The sequence below is a fragment of the Eretmochelys imbricata genome, chromosome 19 (assembly GCF_965152235.1).
Source record: "Eretmochelys imbricata isolate rEreImb1 chromosome 19, rEreImb1.hap1, whole genome shotgun sequence".
Taxonomy (NCBI): Eukaryota; Metazoa; Chordata; order Testudines; family Cheloniidae; genus Eretmochelys; species Eretmochelys imbricata.
Window position 1 is genome coordinate 15,669,342 of NC_135590.1, and position 27,887 is coordinate 15,697,228.

At 49.0% G+C, this 27,887-nt stretch overlaps 1 protein-coding gene across 1 annotated transcript in view; it reads right to left on the reverse strand.

Moving 5' to 3' along the window:
* Positions 1-27,887, reverse strand: part of NKAIN1 (sodium/potassium transporting ATPase interacting 1) — a 180,589-nt gene that overhangs the window by 26,638 nt on the left and 126,064 nt on the right. The window contains exons 2-3 of the mRNA XM_077838166.1: positions 10,959-11,096; positions 6,904-6,984 (exon numbers count right to left, since the gene is read on the reverse strand). Of these exons, the coding sequence (XP_077694292.1) occupies positions 6,904-6,984; positions 10,959-11,096 (219 nt within the window). The remainder of the gene's footprint in view (positions 1-6,903; positions 6,985-10,958; positions 11,097-27,887) is intronic.

Below are 27,887 nucleotides of genomic sequence, written 5' to 3' on the forward strand. Positions count from 1 at the left end.
TGTGACAGAAGTCAGGGTTTTTGTCAAAAAGGATTGTTTTGTGAAGAAAATAGTTTTTGACCAAAAAATGGGTATTTATTTTTTAAAAAAAGGTTTCCCCTCCCCCCCCCCCCAAGTTTTTGGCAACCAAAAAGAGTTGGCAACATTTTTGATTTAAAGCCAAAAGTTTGGGTTTTGGGTTGTCAGAAGCCACACACACACACACACGCAGACACACACAGTCAGTGTTTTGGTTTTTCAGTAAAAAGCAGATTTTTTTCTTTTCTCATTTTCACTGAAAATTTTCATGGGGGAAACAAAATAATTTCCCAAGAAGCAACAGGTGGGAGACTAATAGACAGGGACACCTGAAGACAGAACATTCAACTGGGCACAGGAGACCCAGGGTCTATTCCTCGCTCTGCTGCTGGGCGACCTTCACCAAGGCACTTCAGCCCTCTGTGCCTCAGTTTCTCCATCTGTACAATGGAGAAATGATACTAACCTCCTTAGTAAAGCACTGTGGGATCTATTGATGACAAGCACTAGATAAGAGCTAGGGGGTTCTTTTTATTATTTAATAATAATAACAACAATGCCGTTTGGGGGACATAAAAGAGGGCCCAAAGGGCCCCTCATGTTTCTGCAGATGCAGCTGACATGCCCACAATAGGCACCGAATGTTTGGGACGTTTGGGAAAGCTTGGTGAGCTTGGTTTCCATGTCTGCTGGGCTTCTGCACAGCCTGCCCCATCCACGACTTGAAACTGGAAGAGCCAACTACGCACAGAACGAGACAGAGACAAGAGAGCAAGAGAGATTGCCACAGCCCAAGCACAAGTGGAAAGAGCAGAAATCTCAGGGAAGTGACACCTCTTTAGCAAAGAGGATCAATAACCCAGGTTTGTAGACTCAGGAGGCTCAGAGAGTTTCAAACAAGCATCCCGTCTCCACACCCCAGTGCAACCCTACAATAACAAACCGGCAGGTGCACTTCCTGAGGCTCCTTGGCAACTCTAGCCTGCTCCCAAGTCTGCACAGCCCAGTGCTCATAGGCAGCCCTACGATAACAAAACAGTGGGTCAGTCTGCGGGAGAGGAAAAAATCCCACAAAGAGAAATTTCACTTTCCAACATCTACGAGGGATTCATGAAAAACCTGGATTTTAAAAACTTCAAAATATTATCTTGGCAGCATCTTCTGGCGGTTGTCAAAAGAGAGGAATGCCCACTCCAGGCATCCTGCAGCGACACATGGGGGCTGTGTGGAGCAGACCCTGGTCTCTGGGCACGCATTGCCTGTTTCTCTGCATTCCAGCTCTTTGACAGCATAAGATTCCCCGGCTTCTTCTGAACACCAGTTTACAGCTCTCCCTGCTGCCATTAATTTTAACAACACAAACTTTTATTAATAATTTCATGTTATCAGAACGGTTTTGCTGAGATTTATTGCTCCAACGGCTGAGAGCTTTCGAGCAAACAGCAGCAGTCCCACATCTTTGCACAATCTGCACTTTTGCTTCGCTCCTTTTCCTCTTTGTGAGATCGCAGGGCCTGTTTCTCCGTTGCCTTGTGCCCTGTCCTGTCATTTAAAGCAGAGCAAAATGTTACCATTGGGATCTGGTCGTACGCCCACTTTGCATTGATTGATGTAAATAACGACACTAGGTACAAAGCACAAGAGAATCAGGCCCCTGGAGCCTGAGGTCCAGACCGACCCCCCAGTGTAGAGCAACTAGGTCGATGGATGAATGATTCCATGGTGTTCCCCCACCCCTTCCATCCCTGCAGGTTGTGTCCACACTAGGAGGTTGTGCCGGCAGAGCTACAGCGCTCTAGTCCCTGGAGTGTCGACAGACCCTACCTGATGTAGCTGTGCCGGCAAAGCAGTTGGGTGTAGCCCAGGCCTCAGAGGTGCACAGGGAGTCACTGCGCTGAGTGACACGGAGCTAGTTGTACACGGCCCCTTTTCTGGCTGTAACCGCCTGTTAAGCGCCTGTTTCTCACTACAGTGATGCACGGATGGATCCTGCAGCAGCTGCAGCAAGAGCCGCAGCCTTGGCTTACGAAATTGTGTTGTCGGATTCATGCAATCCATAAACTCAGGCGGCGCTAAATGATTAACGAGCACCCTGAAATTCCCAATTAATCAGTCTCATTAATTTTGCTCCCCTACACTCCACATTCCAATCTGCAGCCTCGTTCCCTTCCGAAGCCGCCCACCCCATCGCCCTCGCCACCCTGCCCTTCCTGGGATGCTGATGGATCTAAGTAACAGAATGGAAAGCCAGCAGCGCTATCCATCTCTGTCGGGTGGGGAAATGGAGCTGGTGTTTCAGAGAGTGATTTCGCCCATTGCCACTAAATGCACACATCCCTTTAGATTTAGTGAAGGTGTCACTCGCTGCCTTTCAGGGCAGGCTGGGGAGGGAGCACCTTGGTTGTTTTGAAGAGATAAAGAAGCAACAGTCGCCCTGCATGGTGTTTACATGGGAGATTACTCTGTATGCCTCCCTCCATGCGTGCTGCCAGTCAGATATGCAGGTGCTGTCCTGGCACAGGGAAGGAATGCACGGCTCGGCCCCATTGATGGTGAGCAGGTTGTCTTGGGGGCTCTTCTAGAGCCATTGAGATGCTGCTGTCCTTCCCTGCAACCCAGAAATGAGTCCCTGTAGAACCCCGTGGGAGTGACCCTGTTTGGTGGCTCTCCAGATGCCGTTAGAAGAGGCATCAGTGAGCACCAAAGAACAGCATGTCCCAATTGCTCTTTCTGAGGTGCGAGCACCGGGGTCATGTCAATGTGGGGTGGAAACAACCAGCATGGCGTGAAATCATGTAGGTTGAATCCTGGGGAGCAGAAACCATCTCTGGTCTGAAAGAATCACAATATGGGTCGTGTGAGGAGAAACTGTTGCTGGACAAAAGTACAGCAACCAGAATGCCCCAGAAAGAAAGAGTTGCAAGGAGCAGCCATCATGAGAAAATAACGCTGCATACAAATCACTGGGAGGAGAAATCACTGGTGCCTGCATGCCATGAGGAGATCAAAATACCATGAGGAGAGACCATCACACCCAGAACCTGTGAGGAGAAAAATAGTGACCAAAACAAGACTCATGAGCAACCCTTGGACCGAGACCACTGCCTGTCATACCGACCATTATCGTCACGTTGTTTCCATGTACTCCCCTGTCTGTCTCCATCTGTTGTCTCTTGTCTTATTCTTAGTCCGGAAACTCTTTTGGGCAGGGACCATCTTTGTTCTATGTTCGTAGAGCACCTAGCACCATGAGGTGCTGGTCCATAACTAAGGCTCCCAGCCTCTACAGTAGTAATCATCATAATTAATAATAAAATTGGGGGCAGTGCCCAGCCCTTACAGACAGCTTGACAAAAACAAACCGGCGAGTGCTGTACAGGCTACAGGAGCTACCCCAAAAGCCAGCGTGTGCCGCTCTGTGCTCAGGAGAGACCCGACAATAACAAGCCACTATGCGCAGTCCAGGGCTCCTGGGCTTCCCTGCTGCACAGCGTGCTCGTCCACCCGCCAGGGCGTCATTCACATTCTTACACAGAGTCCGAGGGGCAGAGACCTTCCAGCCCTGTGACGCTGGACTCTAGCCCATCTGCCCACAACCCGTCCCTTGCTCTGAAGTCTGCACTGTGTTTCCAATGCCTGGAATTGGTGCCACTGGACACACAGTGAAGAAGTCTGCAGTTTTCATGGGTTGTAATATGAAGCGAGTGGAGCACTGAAGATGAAAAGACATAGAAGGGCGGAGATGGCGGAGGAGAAACACACCAGCTCTTCAATTCTGGAGACATGGAGTGAAAGAAGTGGAGAAAGAAGTGGTTCGGGACTATTTAGAAAAGCTGGACGAGCACAAGTCCATGGGGCCGGATGCATTGCATCCGAGAGTGCTAAAGGAGTTGGTGGATGTGATTGCAGAGCCTTGGCCATTATCTTTGAAAACTCATGGTGATCGGGGAAGTCCCGGACAACTGGAAAAAGGCTAATGAAGTGCCCATCTTTAAAAAAGGGAAGAAGGAGGATCCTGGGAACTACAGGCCAGTCAGCCTCACTTCAGTCCCTGGAAAAATCATGGAGCAGGTCCTCAAGGAATCAATTCTGAAGCACTTACATGAGAGGAAAGTGATCAGGAACAGTTGGCATGGATTCATCAAGGGCAAGTCATGCCTGTCTAATCTAATTGCCTTCTATGACAAGATAATTGGCTCTGTGGATGAGGGGAAAGAGGTGGACGTGTTGTTCCTTGACTTTAGCTAAGCTTTTGACACGGTCTCCCACAGTATTCTTGCCAGCAAGTTAAAGAAGGATGGGCTGGATGAATGGACTATAAGGTGGATAGAAAGTTGGCTAGATTGTCAGGCTCAACAGGTAGTGATCAATGGCTCCATGTCTAGTTGGCAGCCGGTACCAAGTGGAGTGCCCCAAGGGTTGGTCCTCGGGCCGGTTTTGTTCAATATCTTCATAAATGATCTGGAGGATGGTGTGGATTGCACCCTCAGCAAGTTTGCAGATGACACTAAACTGGGAGGAGTGGTAGATATGCTGGAGGGTAGGGATAGGATAGAGAGGGCCCTAGACAAATTAGAGGACTGGGCCAAAAGAAATCTGATGAGGTTCAACAAGGACAAGTGCAGAGTCCTGCACTTAGGACTGAAGAATCCCATGCACCGCTACAGACTAGGGACCGAATGGCTAGGCAGCAGTTCTGCAGAAAAAGACCTAGGGGTTACAGTGGACGAGAAGCTGGATATGAGTCAGCAGTGTGCCCTTGTTGCCAAGAAGGCCAATCACATTTTGGGATGTATAAGTAGGGGCATTGCCAGTAGATTGAGGGACATGATCGTTCCCCTCTATTCAACATTGGTGAGGCCTCATCTGGAGTACTGTGTCCAGTTTTGGGCCCCGCGCTACAAGAAGGATGTGGAAAAATTGGAAAACATCCAGCGGAGGGCAACAAAAATGATTAGGGGACTGTAACACATGACTTATGAGGAGAGGCTGAGGGAACTGGGATTGTTTAGTCTGTGGAAGAGAAGAATGAGGGGGGATTTGATAGCTGCTTTCAACTACTTGAAAGGGGGTTCCAAAGAGGATGGCTCTAGACTTGTTCTCAGTGGTAGCTGATGCCAGAACAAGGAGTAATGGTCTCAAGTTGCAGCGGGGGAGGTTTAGGTTGGATATTAGGAAAAACTTTTTCACTAGGAGGGTGGTGAAACACTGGAATGTGTTTCCTAGGGAGGTGGTGGAATCTCCTTCCTTAGAAGTTTTTAAGGTCAGGCTTGACAAAGCCCTGGCTGGGATGATTTAGTTGGGGATTGGTCCTGCTTTGAGCAGGGGGTTGGACTAGATGACCTCCTGAGTCCCTTCCAACCCTCATATTCTATGATTCTATGATTCTGTGAAATCTGGACTCCTTTGAAGTGAGTGGCAAAATTCCCATTGATTTCAGTGGAGCCAGGATTTCACCCCAGCCGCTGCAAATCTGGTGAGGTTAAAAGTAGAAACCAAGTTTGGAGCCTTGGCATATTCATCCAGACAATCCTTGTCCCCCTCCCCACACAGCCACAAAGCTCCACTAAGAGAGACTCAGAATAGAGTTGGCCAAAAACCAGAATTTCCATCCCGCAGCAAATTCCAAGATTTTGAAATTCAGCCTCACCCTAAATTCGGCTGAAAACCTGAAATCTCAGAATTTTTTACAAAAAGAAATATTCTGAAAATATTTTGTTCTGACCTTCTCAAAATCTAAAAGGTTTTGACTTTATTATTTTGGCTCATCCAACATACCATACAAGTCAAAATGATTACGTCGGAAGAAATCATTTTGACCTTATTGAAATGAAACATTTAGTTAATTTCCCACAAAAATGTTGACAAAATCGCTACATTCCTGCAAAACATTCCAAATTCATTGACTCTCCACTTTCCAACTGTCTCTGTAGCTTTGTCGGTCCCAGGATCTGAGAGAGACAAGGAGGGGGAGGAAACATTTTTTATTGGACCCACACAGCTGGTGAAAGAGACACGCTTTTGAGCACCACAGAGCTCTTCAGGGTTCCCCAGAGCTCTGTGTAGTTTGAACGCTTGTCTCTCACCAACAGAAGTTGGTCCAATAAAAGATTTTGCCTCACCCACCTTGTCTCTCGTTTTCCAACTGAAAGATGCTCCGCTGGAAATGTTTTGACCAGCTGCAACTCAGGACTGGGATAGCTGGCGGTGCTGCAAGTCAGGGCCGAGGGACACCAACAGAGCTGTGTGTGCGGAGGCCAGGTGATGTTGCAGGTGACAACTGAGGTGCAGCTAAATCCTTATTCCCACAGAGTCTGAGCACGTCCCCCACCATCAATAGAACTTTATCCTCCCAACACCGCTGTGCAGTAGGGAAGTATCATCCCACTTTACAGATAGGGAACCAAGGCACAGGGCAGATTAAGTGACTTCCCCAAGGTCACTCAAGGACACCCAGTCTCCAGAGCCTCAGTCCAACGCCCAATTCACTACACCGTCCTTCGAACAGCAGCTGAGCTGCATTTGAGGGAAACATGCAGATCACTTAGCCCCACCGCCTCCCCCAAGCCAGAGCTATCGGCTCATCAGTCTCTGCAGTGCTACGATGGAAAGAAAGAAAGAAAGAAAGAAAGAAAGAAAGAAAGAAAGAAAGAAAGAAAGAAAGAAAGAAAGAAAGTTGCAAACCTGTAAGCAGCTGCAATGGCACAAGTGGTGATGCCCTGCGCCCTCCCTCCCCAGCGCTGCTCTTCCCCAGCACCATGACCTCCATGTGCATGAGGAATACCAGACGTAAGGGGAAGGATGTGAAACCCAAGAGGCAGGGATGCCAGGCTGATCAATGGCTCTGGAGGAGCCAGCGCTCAGTGCCATTAGAGAGGTAATTACCTGTGACAGGTGTCCAACTTCCAGGTAAAAGCAGATGATGAATGCGTTCCATCCAACCCACAGCACCAGCCACACCGCGTACTGGGGAGAGAAAGAGACAGAGGCTCAGAAATGCAGAAGGGCAAAACGGCCCTTAGCAGCAGGAGAGAAAAGCAGCTGGGTGGCGTGAGACTTTGCCAGGGGGCTCTGCCCTCGGGCAGGGCATTTGAAGGAGACCCAACAGCACTGAGATTTCTCCTGCACCCGCTTTCTGCCCTGAGCCAAATCCCACTGAGGTCCAGGGGAGTCTTTTTGCTGACTTCAAGGGGCTTTGGATCAGGCCTTACGCACATGGGCCTTGCAGAAAGAGACAGCTGCCTGCACCATGTGTTTGGGCATGCAGAACCTGGGCTGGAGCATGGGCTCTTATCGCTGCCTGCAGCTACCCAGCATGCACAAGCAAATGCATTGTTTAATGAGTAATGGGCCCAGCTCTGCTTTCATGGACACCACATTTACACCAAACTTCAGTGGGGTCACTCCTGATTTAAACCAGCAGCAGCGACAAGGTGATCAGGCTCAGTGTTTGTAATCTGTTGGCCCCAAAAGCATGCAGGGCTCTGGAAGTGAAAATCTGTTATAATTTATCACATACCTGCAGCACCTTACAAATATCAACTAATTAACCATATAATGCCACACACACACTTCCAGGATGGGTGCATAGGTATTATTATCCCCCTGTTACAGATGGAGAAACAGAAGCACACAAAGCAAAGTGACTTGCCCAAGGTCATACAATGAGTCAGTATCAGAGATGAAATCTCCTGGCTCCCAGATCTGTGGTCAGGACTCAGGATACTAGATTAAGCTACTCGCTTTTACGCTTTATGCTAATAAATTGCAATTGAATCAACCAGAGAAGGGTTCTAGACCAACCTTCTCCCCCAGCATCGACTCCTCTCCCATCTAAATGCTCCCAGACTTCAGGGAAAGCCTGAATGGGATCTGAACATTGAAGCTCAGGCCCATCTCTAAAAGGACAGAGACCAGACAAAGTCAAACTAAACACACTCATCCACTCCTCCCGAGCCAGGTGTGGGGTGATCACAAGCAGGGTCCAGGAGGGGTTAAAGCAGAAAACCCCTATGATAAAGAAGTGGTTGCAGTAATTAAAATCAGTGCTGAAGCCCAGCTTTACCAACCTTGCCCCTGTAGAGGCATTTCCACCTTCTCACCAGGTGGCCCAGTACAGAATAGGACGGGAGAGGAAATGCTCAAGGCTTCTCCAGAGCTCTTTGGCACAGAACGAGACACTGACTGTGGTGTGTACTGACTGTGAATTCTACCGTACAGGGCAGGATGTCACATTTATGGTGCTGTCATTCAGAGCGCCAGCAGAGAAAGGCAGTGCAACCCATGGGCTGGAACAAGAGACCTCAGCCCTTAGTCCTGGCTGTGCTACAGACTTGTTTTGTGACCTTGGGCAAGTTGTTGATATGCTCTGTGCCTCAGTTTCCCCATCTGTAAAGTAGGGATAATAAATCTTACCCTCCTTTGTAAAGTGCTTTGAGATCTACAGATTCTGAGAGCTAAGTGTGATATTATTACCAGAGGAAATCATCTTGCAGCAATTGCATTTGTGCAGCTGAGAACAGAACTTGTTCTACAAAAATACCATGCAAGTCCATAGCACCTGACATCTAAGGATGTTGGTGCACTTCACAGACATTGGGAAAATCCTCCCATTTCCTCTTGTGCATTACACAAGGACTGTTCTCCCTGTCTCACAGGTGGGGAAACTGAGGCATGGAGAGTTGGTGTGAGTTGTCAAAGTCCATCCGTCAAATCAGGGGCAGTGCTGTCACTTGAACCAGGAGTCTGGATTCCCAGGGCCTTGCATAGTTATTCACACCATGTAGAACAACAATCATGGTAACTGAACTGTCCCCTGGGGCAGACAAGTGGGAGAGTTAGATAGGATGAATTAGCTGATGTTTGGCCCTGGCTACAGTCTTTTGACCACATTTCCCAGGTAATTGGCTGGGAATTACAGCATCATTAAGAAAGCTTCGGGGCTTGTCAGCACTGGGATTATTTATATGGGGCCTTGCCTACACGAGAAAGGGTTTGCTGATATAGCTGTACCAGTGAACCCCCCTTAGGGGAGATGCAATTTATACTGGCAAAAGAATTGTTGTGCTGGCCTAGTTTAAACAGGTCCCTGCACTGGGGAACTGGTTTAAACTATTCTGGGGGAAGGACATTTACTTGTGTAGACCAGCCTGAGGTAGCTCTGCCAGTACACCCGCACTGAGGCAAATCCCTGGGATCGGTGCGTTGCACCCGTGTAAAAAGTGGCTTGCACAGGAGGGGCTGGTGGAAATTTCCCACGAAACGGCAAAATGAACTTACCAAAGCTCAGCATAGAATCACAGAAGATCAGGGTTGGAAGGGACCTCAGGAGGTATCTAGTCCAACCCTCTGCTCAAAGCAGGACCAACACCAACTAAATCATCCCAGCCAGGGCTTTGTTAAACCGGGCCTTAAAAACCTCTAAGGAAGGAGATTCCACCACCTCCCTAGGGAACGCATTCCAGTGCTTCACCACCCTCCTAGTGAAATAGTTTTTCCTAATATCCAACCTAGACCTCCCCCGCTGCAACTTGAGACCATAGCTTCTTGTTCTGCAGTCCAAACACTTCACTTTGACTGTCTAGCTTGGAGTTCAATATCATATGACATGAGAGTCCCAACAATCAGGTGCAATCCGAGCCCTTTGACTTTATCGAAATAAAAGGTGGTGGGTTTTTTTATCAAACGTTTCAGCAGAATCAGTCTGTGCCCATGAAACGGTTTCATTTCGTTGCATCAGACGTTCCACCAGCAGCTTTTCAACCATCTGCGCTGCTGTGTGGCTGGTTTCTTCAGCACCTCTGCTCCTGCCGCCCACTCCCAGGAGCGGGCACAGGGGAGGGATTCTGGAAGGAAAACCTCACCCCCATTTCATTCCCACCCTGCTCCACATTCAATCAGCTTCCCCTTCCTGTCACTTCCTTCCCCCAAACTCCCCCATCTTTTCTCATTTTCTTTGTGGCCGTTCACAAGGGGGTCACTCTCCCTGAGCTTCAAGTGAACCTCAAATCTCAGAATAAGACTCTGCTCAAACAGCCAGTTTCACCCAGTTTTCTGTCTAAACCAAATGAAACAGCAGATCCCACATGGAGCCATAACCTGGCCTGGCGGTCACTTGAAACTGCCCCTAACTCAGCCTGGGGTTACCTGAAACTGCACCATAACGTGGCCTGCAGTTACTGGAAACTGCATCATACCTTGACCTACGGTCACTCAGAACTTCACTTTAACTCAGCTGGGGTCCATCAAAATTGCACCTATGGCCACTGTAAGGACTGAAAAGCCTTAATGAACTGGGTTGAATCCTAAATGTTCAATGAAACTCCAATCAGGCTGGCCACCTCCACTGCCCCCTCTTCTCTCTTCCGCATTGATACAGGGCTCTCTCTCCCTGCTGGAGCAGCTCACAGAGCCAGGTGAGGTCGCACAGCACTTCATAATAGCAGACAGGGGCAGGCCTGCTGGGAACCCTTATATATACACAGGGACCCTTAGTATTAACGAAGCTGGCGACAAGCTGCCTCTGTGACCCAATGGGAGGGATCTTTCTGTTGCTTTTGACCAGTCTTTCCGGGACCACACAGGCTCTCTGGCCTGCATCCCGTCCTGCCCTCTCCTCCATGAGGATCACAACGAGCCCTCAGCAGGGTGCTGAGCAGAGGGGGATGGTGATGCAGATGTGATTGACTTCCCCGTTTCTCGAGGGGCATGCAGGGCCTCTCCAGGCATGGATCTCCTTGGCCAAATGTGGGCCACTACAAATTATCATCATTACTGCTGAGTGCTGGCTGGTGCCAGCCAATAGCCCCCGAGCAGTAAAGCAGTAAAGCAGTAAAGCAGTAAAGTATTTGCAGTGAGCCCCGCGGAGTGCTGGCCAAAGTGCTAGAAGTAAAAGAGATGCACTAGCAGGCAGGGTGCACCAGTCGGCCTCTTGGACCTACCATTATGAGGTATTTGGATCTGTACTGAATGGTCCCAAAGATGCCCAGGATGACAGCCATAATGTGTAAAAAATTAGCCAGGATGGGCACCCACTGATAGCCCAGGAAGTCGAAGATCTGCCTCTCCAGCGCTGCTATCTGGAAAAGAACAAAGGGGGACAGAGCAGAGAATTACTCATTGCACAGCGGCTCGTGGGACATTAAAGGCAAAGAGTATCATGTAATTAATGGGAAATCCCATGGACAATTAGTTACAATAGACTGAAATGTCTGCATGATTCATCATCCAGCGTCTGGCAAATACATCATGGCAGGGAGGTTTTATTAGGAATAATCACCAGCTGGAGTTGGAGAAGGAGGGACTGGGGAGACTTGAGTCAGTGGAATGGGTAGCCAAGAGCTCATAGGCTCAGCAGGTAGGAACCTCTCCCCATGTTGAACTGCAGGCCACAGGCTCCTGATTTGTTAAGAGACTGTGAGCAAGTGCCTCCCTAGCAAAACTGGAATAGCAAAACCAATGGAACAATTTACCAAGGATCGTGGTGGATTCCTCATCACTGGCAATTTTAAAATCAAGACTGGGTGTTTTTTCTCAAACCTCTGCTCTAGGAATGATTTGGGGGAAGTTCTCTGGCCCATGTCAGCCAGGTTATACAGTTATACAGGTCAGACTAGATAATTGTGATGGTCCCTTCTGGGACTGGAATCTATGAATCTATAAAAATGAACTGCAGAGAGTCTGTGACACTTTCCTGGCAATTCATTCTCTCCGGGCACATTTCACACTCAGCTCTCCAGCAGCAAGCCAGGTGCATAGACACACTGAGCTGATGGCAAAGAAGGATGCTCCAGAATGTCCTTCTTGGTTGCAGGGAAAGGAGCTGGAGCTTGACAGTGGCAGTGAGAGACAGAGGGATGGGCCAGAGCTGTGAAGTTCAGATCAGGGTCCAAACTTCCGCAATGATGGAAGAGGCTCGGAGCCATTTTTCTGATTCTGAGCCATCTGATGGGGTTTGTCCTGCAGTGAATTGCATTGAATAGCAAGAAGGACTCTCCCTGTCAGCGGGACAGGAGGTGTGTAAGGAGGTCTGGAAGCTGTGTTCCATCTCAGAACCACCCCATCTATGGTATTGGTGAAGACAATGGCAAAGCTATCTTGGGAGCAGGTCTGGGCCCACAGGCAGCAGAGCAGAGTACAGAGACTACAGTGGTTTGGGCATTAGCCTGTGACTTAGGTTACAGGCCAAGAGTAGGGCTGGGCTTTGGAGACTCAAACAAGGGGATAATAATGGAAGTGAGACTTGTCATGTTTAGCTCAGTTCATTCTTCTGTTGAAATGTCCTTCAACTCTCTGCAGCACTGGAGGAGTAGTTGCTCTCCCCAGCTTCATCCAGTGCACTGGCACTAGGGTCTCTCGCTGAACTCGCCTCTTTGGCACAGACGAATGGGAAAACCCGGAATGAACTGCCGGGGCCAGATTCATCCCTGAGTTTAATTTGCTTCAGGGAAAATTTCCTAGCCCAGACTGATAAAAACTCTGAGCTGTAGCTCACGAAAGCTTATGCTCATATAAATTGGTGAGTCTCTAAAGTGCCACAAGTCCTCCTTTACTTTCTGTGAAATCAATACAAAAGAACAGCTGGTATTTGTCCAGTGGCTTTCCGGGACAGTAGAAAATTCAAACTGTGCCACCTTTACCTCCAAATCAGTCTGTTACTTCATGATTCATTGCTCTTTGTGTACAGAATTCTCTTTGTTTACCACCATGATTTTTTAATGGCACTTGTCTGTCATAATCATAAATAAGGCTTTGATGCAGTTTTAAATATTGCATAGTGATTTCTGAATGCATGCAAAATTAAAGACCGTCTCAGTATTTGTTTCTCTGCCTACTATTCCATTCTTTATTTAGCTCTGTTTTTGTTATTGGCTTCAGGCCTATTATCCTTAGTTACAGAATTCATTTTAGATAAGGTTTGAAAGAGGGGCAGCATTGCCAACTCCCTGATTTCATCACCAGATACTTAGTGTTTTTCTTAAAACCCGAGCACCTGGAGTCACGGCATTAGATGGGAATCACATCTCTCATATATATACATATGATGGCTGTAGAGAAAAGCTTGAAAACATGACTCCTAAAGGTTCAAATACCCGTGTGCAAGGAAAATAAATACTTTACTAATTTTAAGCCAATCTCATGGTTTTTGGCCATGATTCCTGGCATTTGGTGTTGGGTTTGTGTCTCTATCTCTCTATCCAAGTGTCCCCACTGACGCTTATACATATTGGCTGAAAAGCTAGAAACCATGATCGTGCAATTTCTTGCATCCTGGAGGAGTGCTGTGCCTGCATGCAAAAAGTGGCAGGAGTTGGGCCTTAGCCTTCAATTATGTGGGGCAGGAGCATCTGATACCCAGTGATCTCGACCATGACTGTGCTAGAGTGAAAAGGGGCATTTGGAAATGTGTTTCCCTGAGCTGCAGCCTGAGATTTTTAAATGCAAGTGTCTGGATCAACCCCATCACTAGGGGGATGCAGTTGCGGGCAAGTCACTTCCCCTTTCTGTGCCTCAGTTTCTCCATCTGTAAAATGGGGACAACGATACTGCCTCTTTTGTAAAGCCCTTTGAGATCTACTGATGCCAAGGGGTATATAAGAGCTAGGGATTATTATTATTATTCGGCAACTGTCCCAGGAGCAGCTAGCTCTGTGTAAGGGACTGCACACGTCTCTCCAGCCAGTTGCAAAATAACTTACCCTTCCCTGTATTGTCTATGGTTTGTAACATGAGGAAATCTTAGAGCCGGTCAACATTGTTTGCACAAAAATGTTTCTCATTCAAAAAAAGGGGTGATGTCAAAAATGAAAATTTTCACAACCAGCCCCCCCCCCCCCCCCCGCTTTTGAAAAAAAAAATGGATTTTCATTGAAAAACCAAAAACCTACATTTGGGGCTGGGGGTCATTTTCTGGTCAGCTCTAGAAAATACGCTTAGACTTTACAATTTTGGATCTAATGGAGAACTAGTGGTATATAATACACACGCACATCCACCCACACACATCCCAAGTCTATCAGAGCTGCATGGAATTTATTGCAAACCTCCTGCATTGCTTCATAAATGACATACAGCATCAGGTAGCAAGGAAACGCAGAGAACAGACTCTTAAAACACAATTCTTCTGGTTCTGTACAGGTCTTAGCACAGTCAGGCCCTGGTCCGTGGCCCTTAGGCGTTATTGCAATACAAATAATAAATAACAAGACCCTTAACAGGGAACCAAAGAGCTTTTCTTGGTGATGAAGTAATAGGGTGCAAAGAGGTTTCCGCTGCAAAAACCTGTCCCAGTGAATATGCTGCATGCAGATCATGCAATGCATTTGCTGAGTCTGCTCAGCAAAGAGAAGCATGAGGGCAGTTCTGCCCAGGGGCTCTATTCAGATGGGTTTTGCTACCGTGTCCAGGAATGAATTGCAGCTCCCTATTTACGATCAACTAGATGGATTAAATTAACTACCAGGATCTCTCTCACCCCTTTACTGCTTGACAGAGACCACTCCCAGTTCTAGCCCAACCTCATTGTTACCACAATTTTATCACATGTCTCAAATTTGCGGTTGTTTTTAAAGTCCGGGGGTTGGAGATGAGAGACTCTCCGTTTCATTTAAGAAGAGTAAGGGCCAGCTTTGCAAAGGTATTTAAGCACTTAAAGGTTCAGCCAGGCATCTAGTGAGATTTACAAACATCTAAGCAGATTGGGGGCTTGCTTCACATTGAAAGTTGATTGGAGGTAGGTACATAACTCCTATAGGCACATCTGTAACTCCCAGTCAGCACCGAGAGGGAAAATGCCATTTCACAGAAACCAAAACGACCAGCAGGAACATGTCAATTTCAATGAAATTTTGTTTTGATTTTTGTTTTTAAAAAAAGCATTTCCATAGGGTTGAAACCTTCCGTTTGGACATTTTTGGCAAGGCCCATTTCAACTTTTCATTTCAAAATCACTTTTTGTTTTAAATTTTATTTTATTTTCTAGTATAAAAACATTTAAAAATTGAAACATGTCACAGTAACAATGAATGGTTTTGATTGACGTAAAATGATTTTTTTTTTTCATTTCACTTTGCAGGACATTTCAAAATTCTTTGTATTTTGTTCTGATCTGAAATGAAAGTGAATTTAGAAATGGCAGAACTTCCCATGAAATGGCAATTCCAGTTCCTGCTTATATCTCTACTAAATCCCTTTGTAGACCTGGCCCCAAGTTTCTAGCCCCTGTGGCTGCAGAGAAAAGCTGGCAAATATGAACATTAAAGGCTCAGAACCTTAAAAGTACAGAAACATATTCATCTCACGATTTTGAAGACAATTTCATGAATGTTTGGGGCCAGAGATGATTTCTGAACGCTTGGAGCGGGCAGTACATCAAAGGCTCTCCCTTTGCATTTCTCTGCAGCCCATTTTGAAAGAGGAAGTACATTGGGGTCACTAGATGCTGCTCAAGCACTTTCCTTCCAACCAAATCCATCTGTCGCATGTGCTGGAGTGTTCTCATAACAGCTGAGTCCAGGCCAGGACTAAGGGAGACCCTGTGCAGTTACATTAGGAGCCAGGGAGAACCACAGGGTCTGTCTATGTCCAGCAGCCTCAATAAAGAATCCTCTTTACATTTATATGCATCAGAGTCCAGTTCTGTCTCTCCGCTTTCTCAGGTATATCTCACTACACCCCAGTTTTACCCTGCTCAGTATCACAGGCTTTGATGTGTTTCTGTATGGAGCTATATTACGTGTCTGGCAAGCTATACACGGAGGCATTATGGCATAGTGGACAGCACACTGTACTAGGACTCTTGGGATCTATTCCCACCTTAGTCCTAGATGGCCTTGGGCAAGCTGCTGCCTCGCTCTGTGACTCAGTTTCCCCAGTAATATCAGGTTTACCTCCTTTGTAAAGTGCTCTGAGCACTTCTGGTGAATAGCACTGAATAGAGGCTAGGGGTTATTGTTACTTTGCACCCCATATAACTTCTCAATCCAACACTTCAAACCTCCCCACCTCTCAGACCTCATTTGGCTGGAGTAAGCATTTTCTATAGCTGAATTATAACTGTACAGTAAACAATGAGTTTATCGTGAAAAGCCCAATGGGACACGAGCCCCCAAATCCCCTCTTGCTTCTCAGTGGCCCTACCAGGCAATTGCTCCAAGCGAAGTGAAGTTCAGCGGGGGAATGATCAGGGACAGTGCTGCTGAGGAGAATTTACTGCAAACCAAAACGACTCAGACAAAAATCAACACAGAGCACTGGCCAATTTCATTAGTTGGAGGGACGCAAGCTGTATTGCTTTAGATTGCTGCATTTAATGGGCTGAGTGAACTGCGTGTGTCACTGGCTAACAAGTGTTATTTATGCTTCAGGTTAGGGGTACCTTTATCAGCTGGGCTACCGGGATTTAGTGCCCCTCCTCCCCCACTCAGCAATCCAAGGTGAGAAATGAACTCTGCTGCCTGGAGAAACGGGTCTGTGAGGAAGCAGCAGCTGATCCTGGTTGTGGTGCCTGGTGAGCAGACCCCCGAGCGGAATGTTAACCAGTGATTGGGGTTCCATGGTGATGGGGGACATTCCCTGGAACGGGTTAATTTGCAGCTTCATTTGAGAGGAAGGAAGATTGGGCTGGTGGGGGTAGGCTTGCCACCTTTCTAATGGCTGGAAATGGGACTCTTGAGTCCACCTCTTCGCTTGAGGCCTCGCCCCCTTCTCCGCCTCCCCCTTCCCTCGACAGATTAAAAAAACTAGACATTGGGGCTTGTCAAATGGCACCCGGACAAACAAGCCAAAACCCAGACTGGAGGGGTGGCAGTCTTAGGTGGGGGAAGGGAACTCACATCCCCTTAACAGTGACTCCCAACTGGAAAGGGAGCAGGGTCTAGTGGGTAGAGTCTGGGGCTCAGAGCAGCTGGGTACTATTCCTGGCTCTTTGCTGACCTGTTACGTGACCATGGGCAAACCACTTCACCTATCTGTGTCTCCCCTTCAGACGGGGACCTCTTGGGAGCTGGGACTGGCTCCCGCTGTGTGCTCGTGCAGCGCCCAGCGTGAGGAGGCCCTGATCTCAGCTGGAGCCTGTAAGTTCCTCTGTGATACAGAATCGGGACGGTTGGCTCTGCCACAGACTTTGTGTGGCCTTGGGCAAGTCACTGAATCTTGACCAGGACAGTAGTTCTGTCTGTTCTGTGCAGGGCCTGATCCAGAGCCCCTGGAAAGACTCTTCAGAGAGATTCAGTCAATTGTCTTAACTTGGCTTTGGATCAGGGCTTTTGCAAATGCTTCAGTGCAGGGTCTGTTGCTTGCAATGTGTCTGGGCAGAGCCTGGGGCCCTCATCTCGTGTGGAGCTTCTGGCACTCATGGAGTAGAAACGAGAATAAGCCTGAGCTGCCTTGCTCAGACAGGAGGGCTTGACCCCTCTCCCCAAACCTGACTCCCCTGCCTGGCTCCAGCCATGGCCCTGACCTTGTTTGTATCATCCTTGATCCTGCTCTCGGCTGCAGCACCGGTCAGCAAACCTGCCAGTGCCCCATCTACCTTCAGCCACTCTCATCTTGGCTCAGTCCTTTGGCCCCAGACACCACCACCCCCGCCCACTCTGTGGCTCCTCTCCCTTTCCCCAGAGGCTGCTGGCACCCTCACTTCCACTTCTCTAGCTCCCCAGGCAGGTCCCCAAGGGGATCCAAGCCCCAGCTCCATGATGCTCCTCCTTAGGAGAATCCAATATGCACTTAGAATGGGCACAGCGTAAGAGAAGCAACTCTTAACGAATCTGCATTGCCTGTCCTGCTCTCAGAACCAGGTATTTCAAGCCCAAGTTGACTCTGCTGTGGTGGGTCCCCTGTTTGAGCTGATGGGTTAACATAGCTACTCACCCATCCTGTGTTCTGCAGGGAGGGGCAGGGTGGTAACATCTGCCGGAGGAGCACAGAGCCAGATGTGCACAGCCAAGCAGCTGTCAAAGAGGGTGACAGCGCAGGCCTGTCCCCACCAAAGACCTATTGCAGAGACAAAGGGTTCCTCCAGCCTGGCAAATCAGCCATGTTCCTTGGGCATTCAAACACCCAGTGCTGTTCTCAGCGTCTTGGCCTGTCTCCTCTGGGCGCTGGGCTGCCTGCTCACAATTCTTCCAAGCTGTGGTTAAAGTGCACCAGTCATTGTGGCCCCAATTTGGCAAAGGCTCATGCCCAGGAATGACTTAGTGCATTTGGGTCCTGGAACTCCCTGGGATTATTCACAAGCAGGGCTGGGCCAGACTCATCTTGGTACCGGGCTGCAGTGAGAATGGAGGTTATAATCCACTGGATTTCTCTCTCCACACACTGCTAACTCACCACAACCCAGGCTCTCCCTGTCCCAGACCCATCGCAGTCCCCATCATCACAAACCGGGGAACGTTGCTAATGGCTTGACGAGGAAGCTGGGAGTGGGGACTCCTGGGTTCTCTTCCTAGACCTGCTGCTGATTTGCACTGGTCACTCCGCTTCTCCAGGCTCACTTTCCCCATCCATAAAATGTAACTCTCTCCTGTCTCACAAGGAACGAGGTAGATTAACTCTTGTTATTTGAGGCTTAATGAATGCCTCAGTCCATTAGTATCTGCGACTGTCAATGCATGGGGCAGGGACTGCATGGGGCAATGTTCTGTTTGGCATTCTTCATACAGCTGGCTCTTGACAGAGTGCAGTAGAATGGCACACCGTATTATTCCCATTTACAGCTGGGCAAAAGCAAGGAACAGGGAAGAGAAGTTACTTTCCCAGAGCCAAAAAGCAAGCCAGTAGCAGAGAAAGGAACAGACTCCAGGAGGCCTGGCTGCCTTAACCACTAGCCTGCACTATCCTCCCAGGCGTGGCATGTGCCTTGTGTATTGCATCTGCATTGCCTGGCAGGCGCGACTAAGATTTCAGTGAAAACGGATGCTCAGCAACCTTGCAGGTGGTGGAACAAACCAGCATTCTCATGCCAAACGGCCACGCACAGCCAGGGCTGCATGGGCTGTTTGCGTTGTAGCCAAATTCACTTCTGCCTTGTTCACACTCGCCGAGGAAAGGGCTGTCGGAAACACAACCGGGCTGTAAATCTTTTCAGTTGAGGAATGTAAATAATAAATGATACAAGGAGCGTGGCACTCGCTGGTTTATAGCCAGCCATCGATCTGGGGGCTGCTGACAGAGCTGCTTGCAAGCAGCTAGACCAAAAGGCTGCTAGCTTTTGGTGATCACATAAGCCTCTGACACTGGGGCTGGAGCTAGGAAGGGCTTCTGAGGGATTTCACTATGAACAGCTAGACTAGGTGAGCATGCTTACATGCGGTCAGTACAGGCTCCATTTCAGCAGGACTCCTTAATTCCAGGCTGTCAAGCTGGAACAGTTTGAAGGTGGCAAAATGAGATTTCTAGGGAAATTGGAAGCGTGTGATTGAAACATGTAGCAAAAATCCCTCTTCATTACAGGGAGAGGCAAAATTAGCAGCTAATGAGACAGTCTCCCTGCGGATGGGTGAAGTCTGTTAATTGCATCTACAAATTTTTCCAGTGCATCTGCCTGGCAGGTAAATGCTGAGTGGTGTGCAGTGCAGTTACAACACCAAGAGCAAAGCATGTGTCTTTCAGCCTGGCTAAAGTCTGTTTAAGATTAAGGAAAATAACAGACAAAGGATGAATATAAAGTCTTCATTAGCGAGTGTGACTGGCTTGCTCTGTAATATGCTGCCTAATAAAAGGAGTAGTCAGCTCCTAGATGACACTTCTCATCCATGAAGCTGCAAGCACTTTTCAAAGGTGAGTGTGCAGTATTGCCTGGATTTTACAGATGGGGAAACTGAGGCATAGAGGCAGAGCACAAGTTGCCCAAGGGCACCAAACAAGTCATCAGCATGGCTGGGAATACAACACAGGGAGGCCTCCTGAGATGCAGTCCAGTGCCCTGTCCCCATGAATCACCCCCATGGCATCCTGCACAGGGTGAAGTGAAACAAAACATGGCCACAGCCCCTGCGGCCAAGCTGAGTCCTCAGCAATGGCCAGGGATAGCCCACAGTGACCAAAAGCAAGGCAGTTCTGTGGCTAGCTCCACCATGCTATAGGGACAGGGAGCTTGTTGGCTGGGGAGCCCCGACCCTGCAGAACCTGCCACGTTCTTGCACCTGGGCAGAGTGGAGCTGTCCAGCCAAATGATGCCTGGGGGACCTGAGACTGGTGTGGGCGTTGCAGCATCCCATGCAGGCAGAGGGAGAAGGGGAGATGAGGCTCTCTACCCAGGAGCTGCTGACCTTATTGCTGTCCCTGGCTAATTGCAGCAGAGGGTGGGATCATGAGCAGCAGCCTGCTCCAGGCTGGCACATCCGACCTGGCACTGCAGTGGGACTCAAACACATTCCCCACTAGCAGGAGCAGACATTGGTAGGGACCCTCTCAGCTGCTGCCTGAGACCCCCGCAGCTCACAATCCCCAGCAGTGCTCAGTCTCCATCCCCTGCCCCCAGGACGCCAAGTGACGCTGACCTTGCTCAGAGTCCGGACGCGGCTTCACCCTCCGCCCCCATGAGCTGGGAGTGAGATTAGAGCCATGTCGCTGCTAGCCTGCCAGTACAGAGATGGCAGCTGAACCTGCCGCAGGTTCAAGGGTGGCCATTAGCAATTAGGTGCCGGAGGTGCTGGGATCCCGGCTGAATCAGCAGCCATACAAAATCAGATTTGGGGTGGGAGAGGGGGCAGCACCTGCAGCGGTATGTCGAGCTGGTAGCCTTCAACCCTATGGGGTGTGGATGGGTGAGGGGTATGGCTGGGGATGTGAGCTCTGGGGTGGAGCCAGGGATGAGGGGTTTGGGGTGCAGCAGGGGGCTCTGGGCTGGGCCCAAGGGGTTTGTAGTGCAGGAGGGGGCTCCGAGCTGGGGCAGGGGGTTGGGGTGCAGGAGAGGGTGCAGGTTCCAGGAGGGAATTTGCGTGCTGGAGGGGGCTCAGGGCTGGGGGTTGGGGCACGGGAGGAGTTTCGGGGTGCGGGCTGCCAGTGGCGCTTACCTCAGGCGGCACCCAGAAGCGGCGACTTGTCCCTTGGCTCCTAGGCAGAGGCGGGGCCAGGCGGGTCTGCGCAGTGTACGCTGCCTCTGCCTGTAGGCACCGCCCCCACAGCTTCCATTGGCTACAGTTCCCGGCCAATGGGAGCAGCAGAGTTGGCGCTCGGCATGAGGGCAGCATGCGGAGCCCCCTGGCCACCCTTGCACCTATGATCTGGAGGGACATGATGGCCGCTTCCAGGAGCCATGCGGAGCCGGGAAGGGAGCTTACCAGCCCTGTGCCAACTGGACTTTTAGTGGCCCGGTCAGCAGTGCCGACAGGAGTGGTCAGGGTCCCTTTTCGACCAGACACCTGACAACCTTAGGTATAAACGCCCCACACTGTGCTGGGCAAGTCTGGGCCTATGGCCCAGAGTTTGGCCATTCTGAATGCAGGATAGGTTGGGTGAAAATTCTTGCCAGACAGATGGGACCAGACACTCCAACCATACAGGTAAGGTAATTAACCCTCGCTAGGTTTGTAATCAAAATCTCCAATTTGACCTATCACTTCAGTGTCACATTATTGTAACACTCTCCGCCCACAGCCAAACAGACCTCAGTGTCATATATTAACGATCTCCACACAGGGTTAAACTCCTGGTATATTTGCTCCTTTAGATGGATAAACGCAGCAGGCCATATTTCTAAGCACTCAGCACCTCCCATTGTGCCAATTATGGCCAGACTTTCTAAAGAGCTCAGCCTCCAATCTGTTCCCACCATGTGGAGCTTCTTTAACATCTGCCCCAGTGGGTCAAATCCAGCGCAAGCAGATGTATTATTCCAACTGACTTCAGATCTCTCCACACCCACTCATGTCCTGGCTTGAATTTCATCCCGTCGGTAGAACACATTCTTTTGCAAAATTGGTCTCATTTATCTCGAACATCCTCGCTCCTTCGACAGAGATTTCCGCTAGTAAGTTACCATCTAGCTCTCCAGGAAATCCTTTCTTCCTAGCGACAGCTCACATCCTCCTGCGTATATTCACTCAGTCCTAAACTCACTGATGCTCTGGGCAGCTTTAAATTCATCCCCCTGTTTATGTCCTGTAAAAGCGGAGGTGGCAGATGCTGGGCTGATGTCATAAATTGGGGACAGCGTCCTGTAATTTCTGGAACAGGTGCTAATAATTCCTCCATGCAGCAGGAACCAGAGGCACATAGGCTGGGAGCAAAACACATCCCTATGTCATCTCTGGCTGGATGGGGCATGCCTGCCTGAGCTGCTACCAAGAGCAATTCATCCAGGGGTTTTCCAGGGCAAATCTCCCACTGCAGCAGACTTGGGGAAAACTTGTGGGGTTTTTCTGTGCTCCCTTTGCTATTCCTGGAGAGATGAGCCTTTGTATAACATGATTGCATGGTATAGAATTTCTGTACTTTGCATGCTTATAGGGCCAGATTCTCCATTGCTCGGCACCGGGTGTCATCATTCGCACATGCAAAGTGAATGTCACTTATTACCACTGACTGAAGAGCACGTTGCACAGGTGTAAATGATGACACAGGCAATGGAGAATCGGGGTCAGAATGTTTTCCAGCTGCAAATCTCGACGTACTCAACAAAGGGAGGTAAAGTATCATTATCCTCATTTTAAAAATGGGGAAACTGAGGCACAGAGCAGGGTCTGGCCTGAGGACACACAGCAAATCAGTTGCAGAGGCACTAAAGTTCTTTCTTTCCCAACCCAGTGGTCACTCTGCTGGATTACAGGTGTTGTTAAAGTGGCCCTCTCCCAGTGGTGTAGGAGCAGTGTGGTTGTGGAGAACAGCAGAGTAATTAAGGTTTGTCTAATACTACAAATTAAGTATTGCGTGTCCATGTTCTGAGCTGCATGTTGGCTATATGACTCAGCAATAAGACGGATGCTTTGGTTTGATTTGCATTCCATTATTAGCATGGCAGCACATAAAAATCCTTCCTGAGGTCAGGACCTATCAGGCTGGGTGCTGTATAGACACACATAGTGCCCCACAGAGCTTATAACAACACAGGATGGGCAGCGGGACTCACCCAAGGTCGGTGGAAGAGCTGGGAAGAGACGACACAGCTGCAGACGGCTGAGCCAGCACGCTAACCAATGGAGCATGCTACTAAACAGTGTTACCATGCAACGGCTAAGGGGAGGGGACTTGGTAACCGGCTATAATATCACTGGACCATGGCTAGGGTGGCGGAGTCACATATAAACTTCATTGGTTTGTTCAGGGTGAGTGAGGGTGGAAGCAGGCATAATGGGGTGGAATAAAGCAATGGTAAATTCAGGCCAAAAACCAGGAAAACCTTCCAAGCAGTAAGAGCCTTGGAAAGGGAGGGGTGGGAGCCTGGGACCTGCCAGACATGGCTGGAGTAAACACTCGCCAATGTCAGTAATTGAAGTACAGTTATTGGCCGGCTGCAGGATGCAGTGGGGGGCATTTGCCAGCCTGTGTTCTGCAGGAGGTCAGACAAGAGGATCATAATGGTCCCTTCTGTCCTTAGTGTCTGGGCATCCCCTTGGTTTGGTCCTCACAGATCAGAGCATAGGGGTCCTAAACCCTTCCTGCTCTCTGATTTCTATGGTTCTGAGTGAGATCATGGAGCTCAGACTCATCCCTGGAGTCACTCTGCTTAAGCCAATGAAGTGACCCTGGACTGGACTGAAGCTGAGTTATACCCATGCTGAATCTGGAGCATGGAACCCACACCCCGGGCAGGGTGGAGCTCTGCTTCATCCAGTGGTGGCTGGGACACTGCTCAAGCTTCATGGGCCTGGGGCTGCATTGGCTAATAAGCCGGGTCTCTCAGCTCGGGCAGCAGTGGCTTGTACCTGGAGACTCTAGATTTGATTCCTCTGGCTGATGACCCCTGGAGGCGTGTGGCATGACACCCCAGCCTGCTTAGGCAGAAACGAGCATAGTTATAGTTCTAGTATCCTGCCTAGCTAAGGGAAGCCTCTAAAGGCTACACTGGACCAGAGCTCTGCACGTGAGCGGAACATGATCTGGATGTGCTGAGCATATTGGGTCTGGAAAAGGCAGCTGGGGATCTCCCACCAAACCCATTTTCCCTTCATAGGTTATTAATGGTCTGAAAGACAGCCCAACCCTCAAACCCCTTATGAAAGCCCCGATTTACAACCCACTGTCCATCTTCTGCTTTTACTGCAGCTCTGACAGTGAAGGTGATCTCCTGGGTCCGTGCAGGGTTCCAGAGCAGCGGAGTCGAACACCAGTCAGTTGCTAATTAAGATAATCCTGCAGTTGATCAATGCAGCAAGTTTTAGGGCTCCCTCTTAATTAAATGCTCTATAGTTTATTGATCAGCCCAAAAGTTCTCCTTGCAGCAAGTCATATCAATTAGTCAGGACCAGACGTGCACTGGAGTCCCTGCTAATTGAAATGTGTTTGCTGCAATGATTTTATTTTAATCAGAAAATGGAATCGGACAAGAACAAGGTCCAGGTGCCGGGAGTCTCTGCTCTCTATTACAGGGCCCGAGGGAGTTGCAAGAGGCACGTTGAGCAGCCATGGTCATAGATTCTGTCCCTGGCCTAGACTGATGGTGAGTGTTAGAGCTGGGTTTTTAAAAGGACTAGATATGTTTATGATCTTTAAGCACACAGGGTCAGATCCTGAGAACCTGCCATGTCCGCTGGCTTTTCATGGGAGCTCAGCACAGATCCGGCCCATTTATAGGTTTGCAAGCTAAGTTCAAGCTTAAGATTGGCTGCAGGGGTCAAGAAGGACATACTCACCCAATGTTCCCTCTCCCTGACAAATTAACCTCTTCAGGGGTAGAATCTATAGCACTTGTGAGGGACAGAAACTGCCAAGGCCAATGATAAAATCCTCAAGTTTATATCCTAGACAGGTCTGAACCAACCCCGTTGGCTCTAACCACATCTGAACTTCTGGGAAGTTTGGCCTGGGTACAAACTTTCTGCGTAGTTCTTATGTCTACAATGTGGCCAAACCAAACCGCCTGATGCCCGAAGACCATAGAATCATAGAATATCAGGGTTGGAATGGACCTCAGGAGGTCATCTAGTCCAACCCCCTGCTCAAAGCAGGACCAATCCCCAACTAAATCATCCCAGCCAGGGCTTTGTCAAGCTGGGCCTTAAAAACCTCTAAGGATGGAGATTCCACCACCTCCCTAGGTAATGCATTCCAGTGTTTCACCACCCTCCTAGTGAAAAAGTTTTTCCTAATATCGAACCTAAACCTCCCCCACTGCAACTTGAGACCATTACTCCTTGTTCTGGCATCTGCTACCAGTGAGAACAGTCTAATTCCATCCTTTTTAGGAACCCTTTCAGGTAGTTGAAAGCAGCTATCAAATCCCCCCTCATTCTTCTCTTCCACAGACTAAACAATCCCAGTTCCCTCAGCCTCTCCTCATAAGTCATGTGTTCCAGTCCCCTAATCATTTTTGTTGCCCTCCGCTGGACTCTCTCCAATTTATCCACATCCTTCTTGTAGTGTGGGGCCCAAAACTGGACACAGTACTCCAGATGAGGCCTCACCAATGTCAAATAGAGGGGAACGATCACGTCTCTCGATCTGCTGGCAATGCCTCTACTTATACAGCCCAAAACGCTGTTAGCTTTCTTGGCAAGAAGGGCACACTGTTGACTCATATCCAGCTTCTCGTCCACTGTAACCCGTAGGTCCTTTTCTGCAGAACTGCTGCCGAGCCATTCGGTCCCTAGTCTGTAGCAGTGCATTGGATTCTTCCATCCTAAGTGCAGGACTCTGCACTTGTCCTTGTTGAACCTCATCAGATTTCTTTTGGCCCAATCCTCTAAGTTGTCTAGGGCTCTCTGTATTCTATCCCTACCCTCCAGCGTATCTACCACTCCTCCCAGTTTAGTGTCATCTGCAAACTTGCTGAGGGTGCAATCCACGCCACCCTCCAGATCATTAATGAAGATATTGAATAAAACTGGCCCCAAGACCACCCCCAGCTCTGGATCCAAGCTTCATGCGTCACATCCATTTCTAATAATGGAACTAGCACTGCTAGGTTAAAGGGACCCAAGCATTTCACAGGCCAGATAAATAAGGATCACTTCTCATACCCCTGAAATGCAATGACCTTTGGGATGGAACATGGCAGCTGGTTAAGAATATGTGGCAACGCTGCAGGAGAGATAGATAATGACAGGAAATGAATAACACTTTACCCAGTCCAAACTGGAGAGGGACTTATAGGCAGTTGGAATGAAATTAACTAATCTGAGTTGGAGCAGAGTGTCTGAAATCTAATCAAAAGCCGTTTCAATTATGACACTGGCCCCCAGGCTCCCCTGCCAACTGTTGTGCTTTTACCTTCATATGTTCCTGTTATTGTGAATGTTTTTCTATTTCCTGTTGCACAGGGAACACTAATTAACTAATGGCACAGGGAACAGAGTGAAACTGACTCCATGCAAAATGTTGTCACCTGTAGAAAGGAAACCGGGGGGAGGGGGGGGAGAATTTTTTCTTCTCTCTCCCCGCTTCCAGTTAAAGTGATTGTAGATGTTACCCACAATAATGGTAGTGCAAAACTTACAGACAAAAGTGATTTTGAAGCAGACACTGTCCCTTTAATGCTCCCATATCTTGCAGCAGATGTCAGGAGATGTTTAAAGACCACAGGTGTCCAGGCCCTCAGTTTTACAGCTCGTCAGAGGAAACACAGCATCCTCCTAAGCCATAGGTTCAGGACTCGGGGCAGTATTTTTAAAAGGGCTTAAGTCCTATTTTCAAAAGTGATATGGCATTTGGGAGCCCAAGGCCTTACCTACATGCAGCTTTGCTGCTTTAACTGTACCAGTGTATTTAGAGCGATACATCCCCATCTGCAAACACAAATTCAACTCCCGTTTCAATACTGAAGACTCAGAGATCTACCTCTCCACGCCAGACCTGTCTCCTGTCCAAACTAAAATCTCAGCCCGTCTCCCTGACAGCTCCTTGTGGGGGTTTAGCCATCAGCTCAAGCACAACCTGGCTAAAACAAAGCTCGTAATCTTCCCCCCAAGCCGTCCCAGCTAATAACTTTCCTCTATCGGAGAGAATTTCACCCTCCTGCTTGTCACTCAGGCCCATAACTCTGGGCATTGTCTTCGATTCGTATCTCTTGAGATCCTCGCAGCTAGGCTATGTCTAACTCTTGCAGATTCTGTCTGCGTAAGATTTCTAAGATACAGCTTTCTATCCGTCACACAGATTAAACACTCATCCAGGCTTTTGTCATCCTGAGTCTCAGTCACTGCTATATTCTCTCTGGCCTTGACAAAAGCAGTCTGGACATGCTCATCCCCATCCAGCAAGCTGCTGTAAAGATCATTTCCCCAGCCCTGCGCTGTGACTGTGTCACCCCACCCCTCTCTTTCCATTCCCCCCACCCCCTTCTCTAGCACATCAGACATAAGCGGCTTCTCTTCGCTTTCAAGGCATCTCCCCAGCCTCACTCTTGTCTCTCATTCACTGCTGAAATGTCAGCTCCTGCCTCCGATCAGCCACAACGCCAGCCTCCATCGCCCACTTGGTGAACTTTCAAACAAGCACGTGGGTGCTTTCTCCCCCGCTGCTCCCCACACGTGGGAGAAGTGCCCTCTAACCAGCTGCAGAGCGGCCACATTGCCCTCCTTCAGATCTCTTCTTAGATCTCTCCTTTGGCACAACGGCAACAAAAAGCTTGAGAATGGTTCGGCCGCTGGTGTGCTGAGACCACTGCCCATCATACCAACCAACCATGTCTCATTGTTCCTTGTGCTCCCCCATCAGCCTGGCTGTCTCCATCTGTTGTCTCTTGTCTGATACGCAGGTTGCAAATTCCTTGG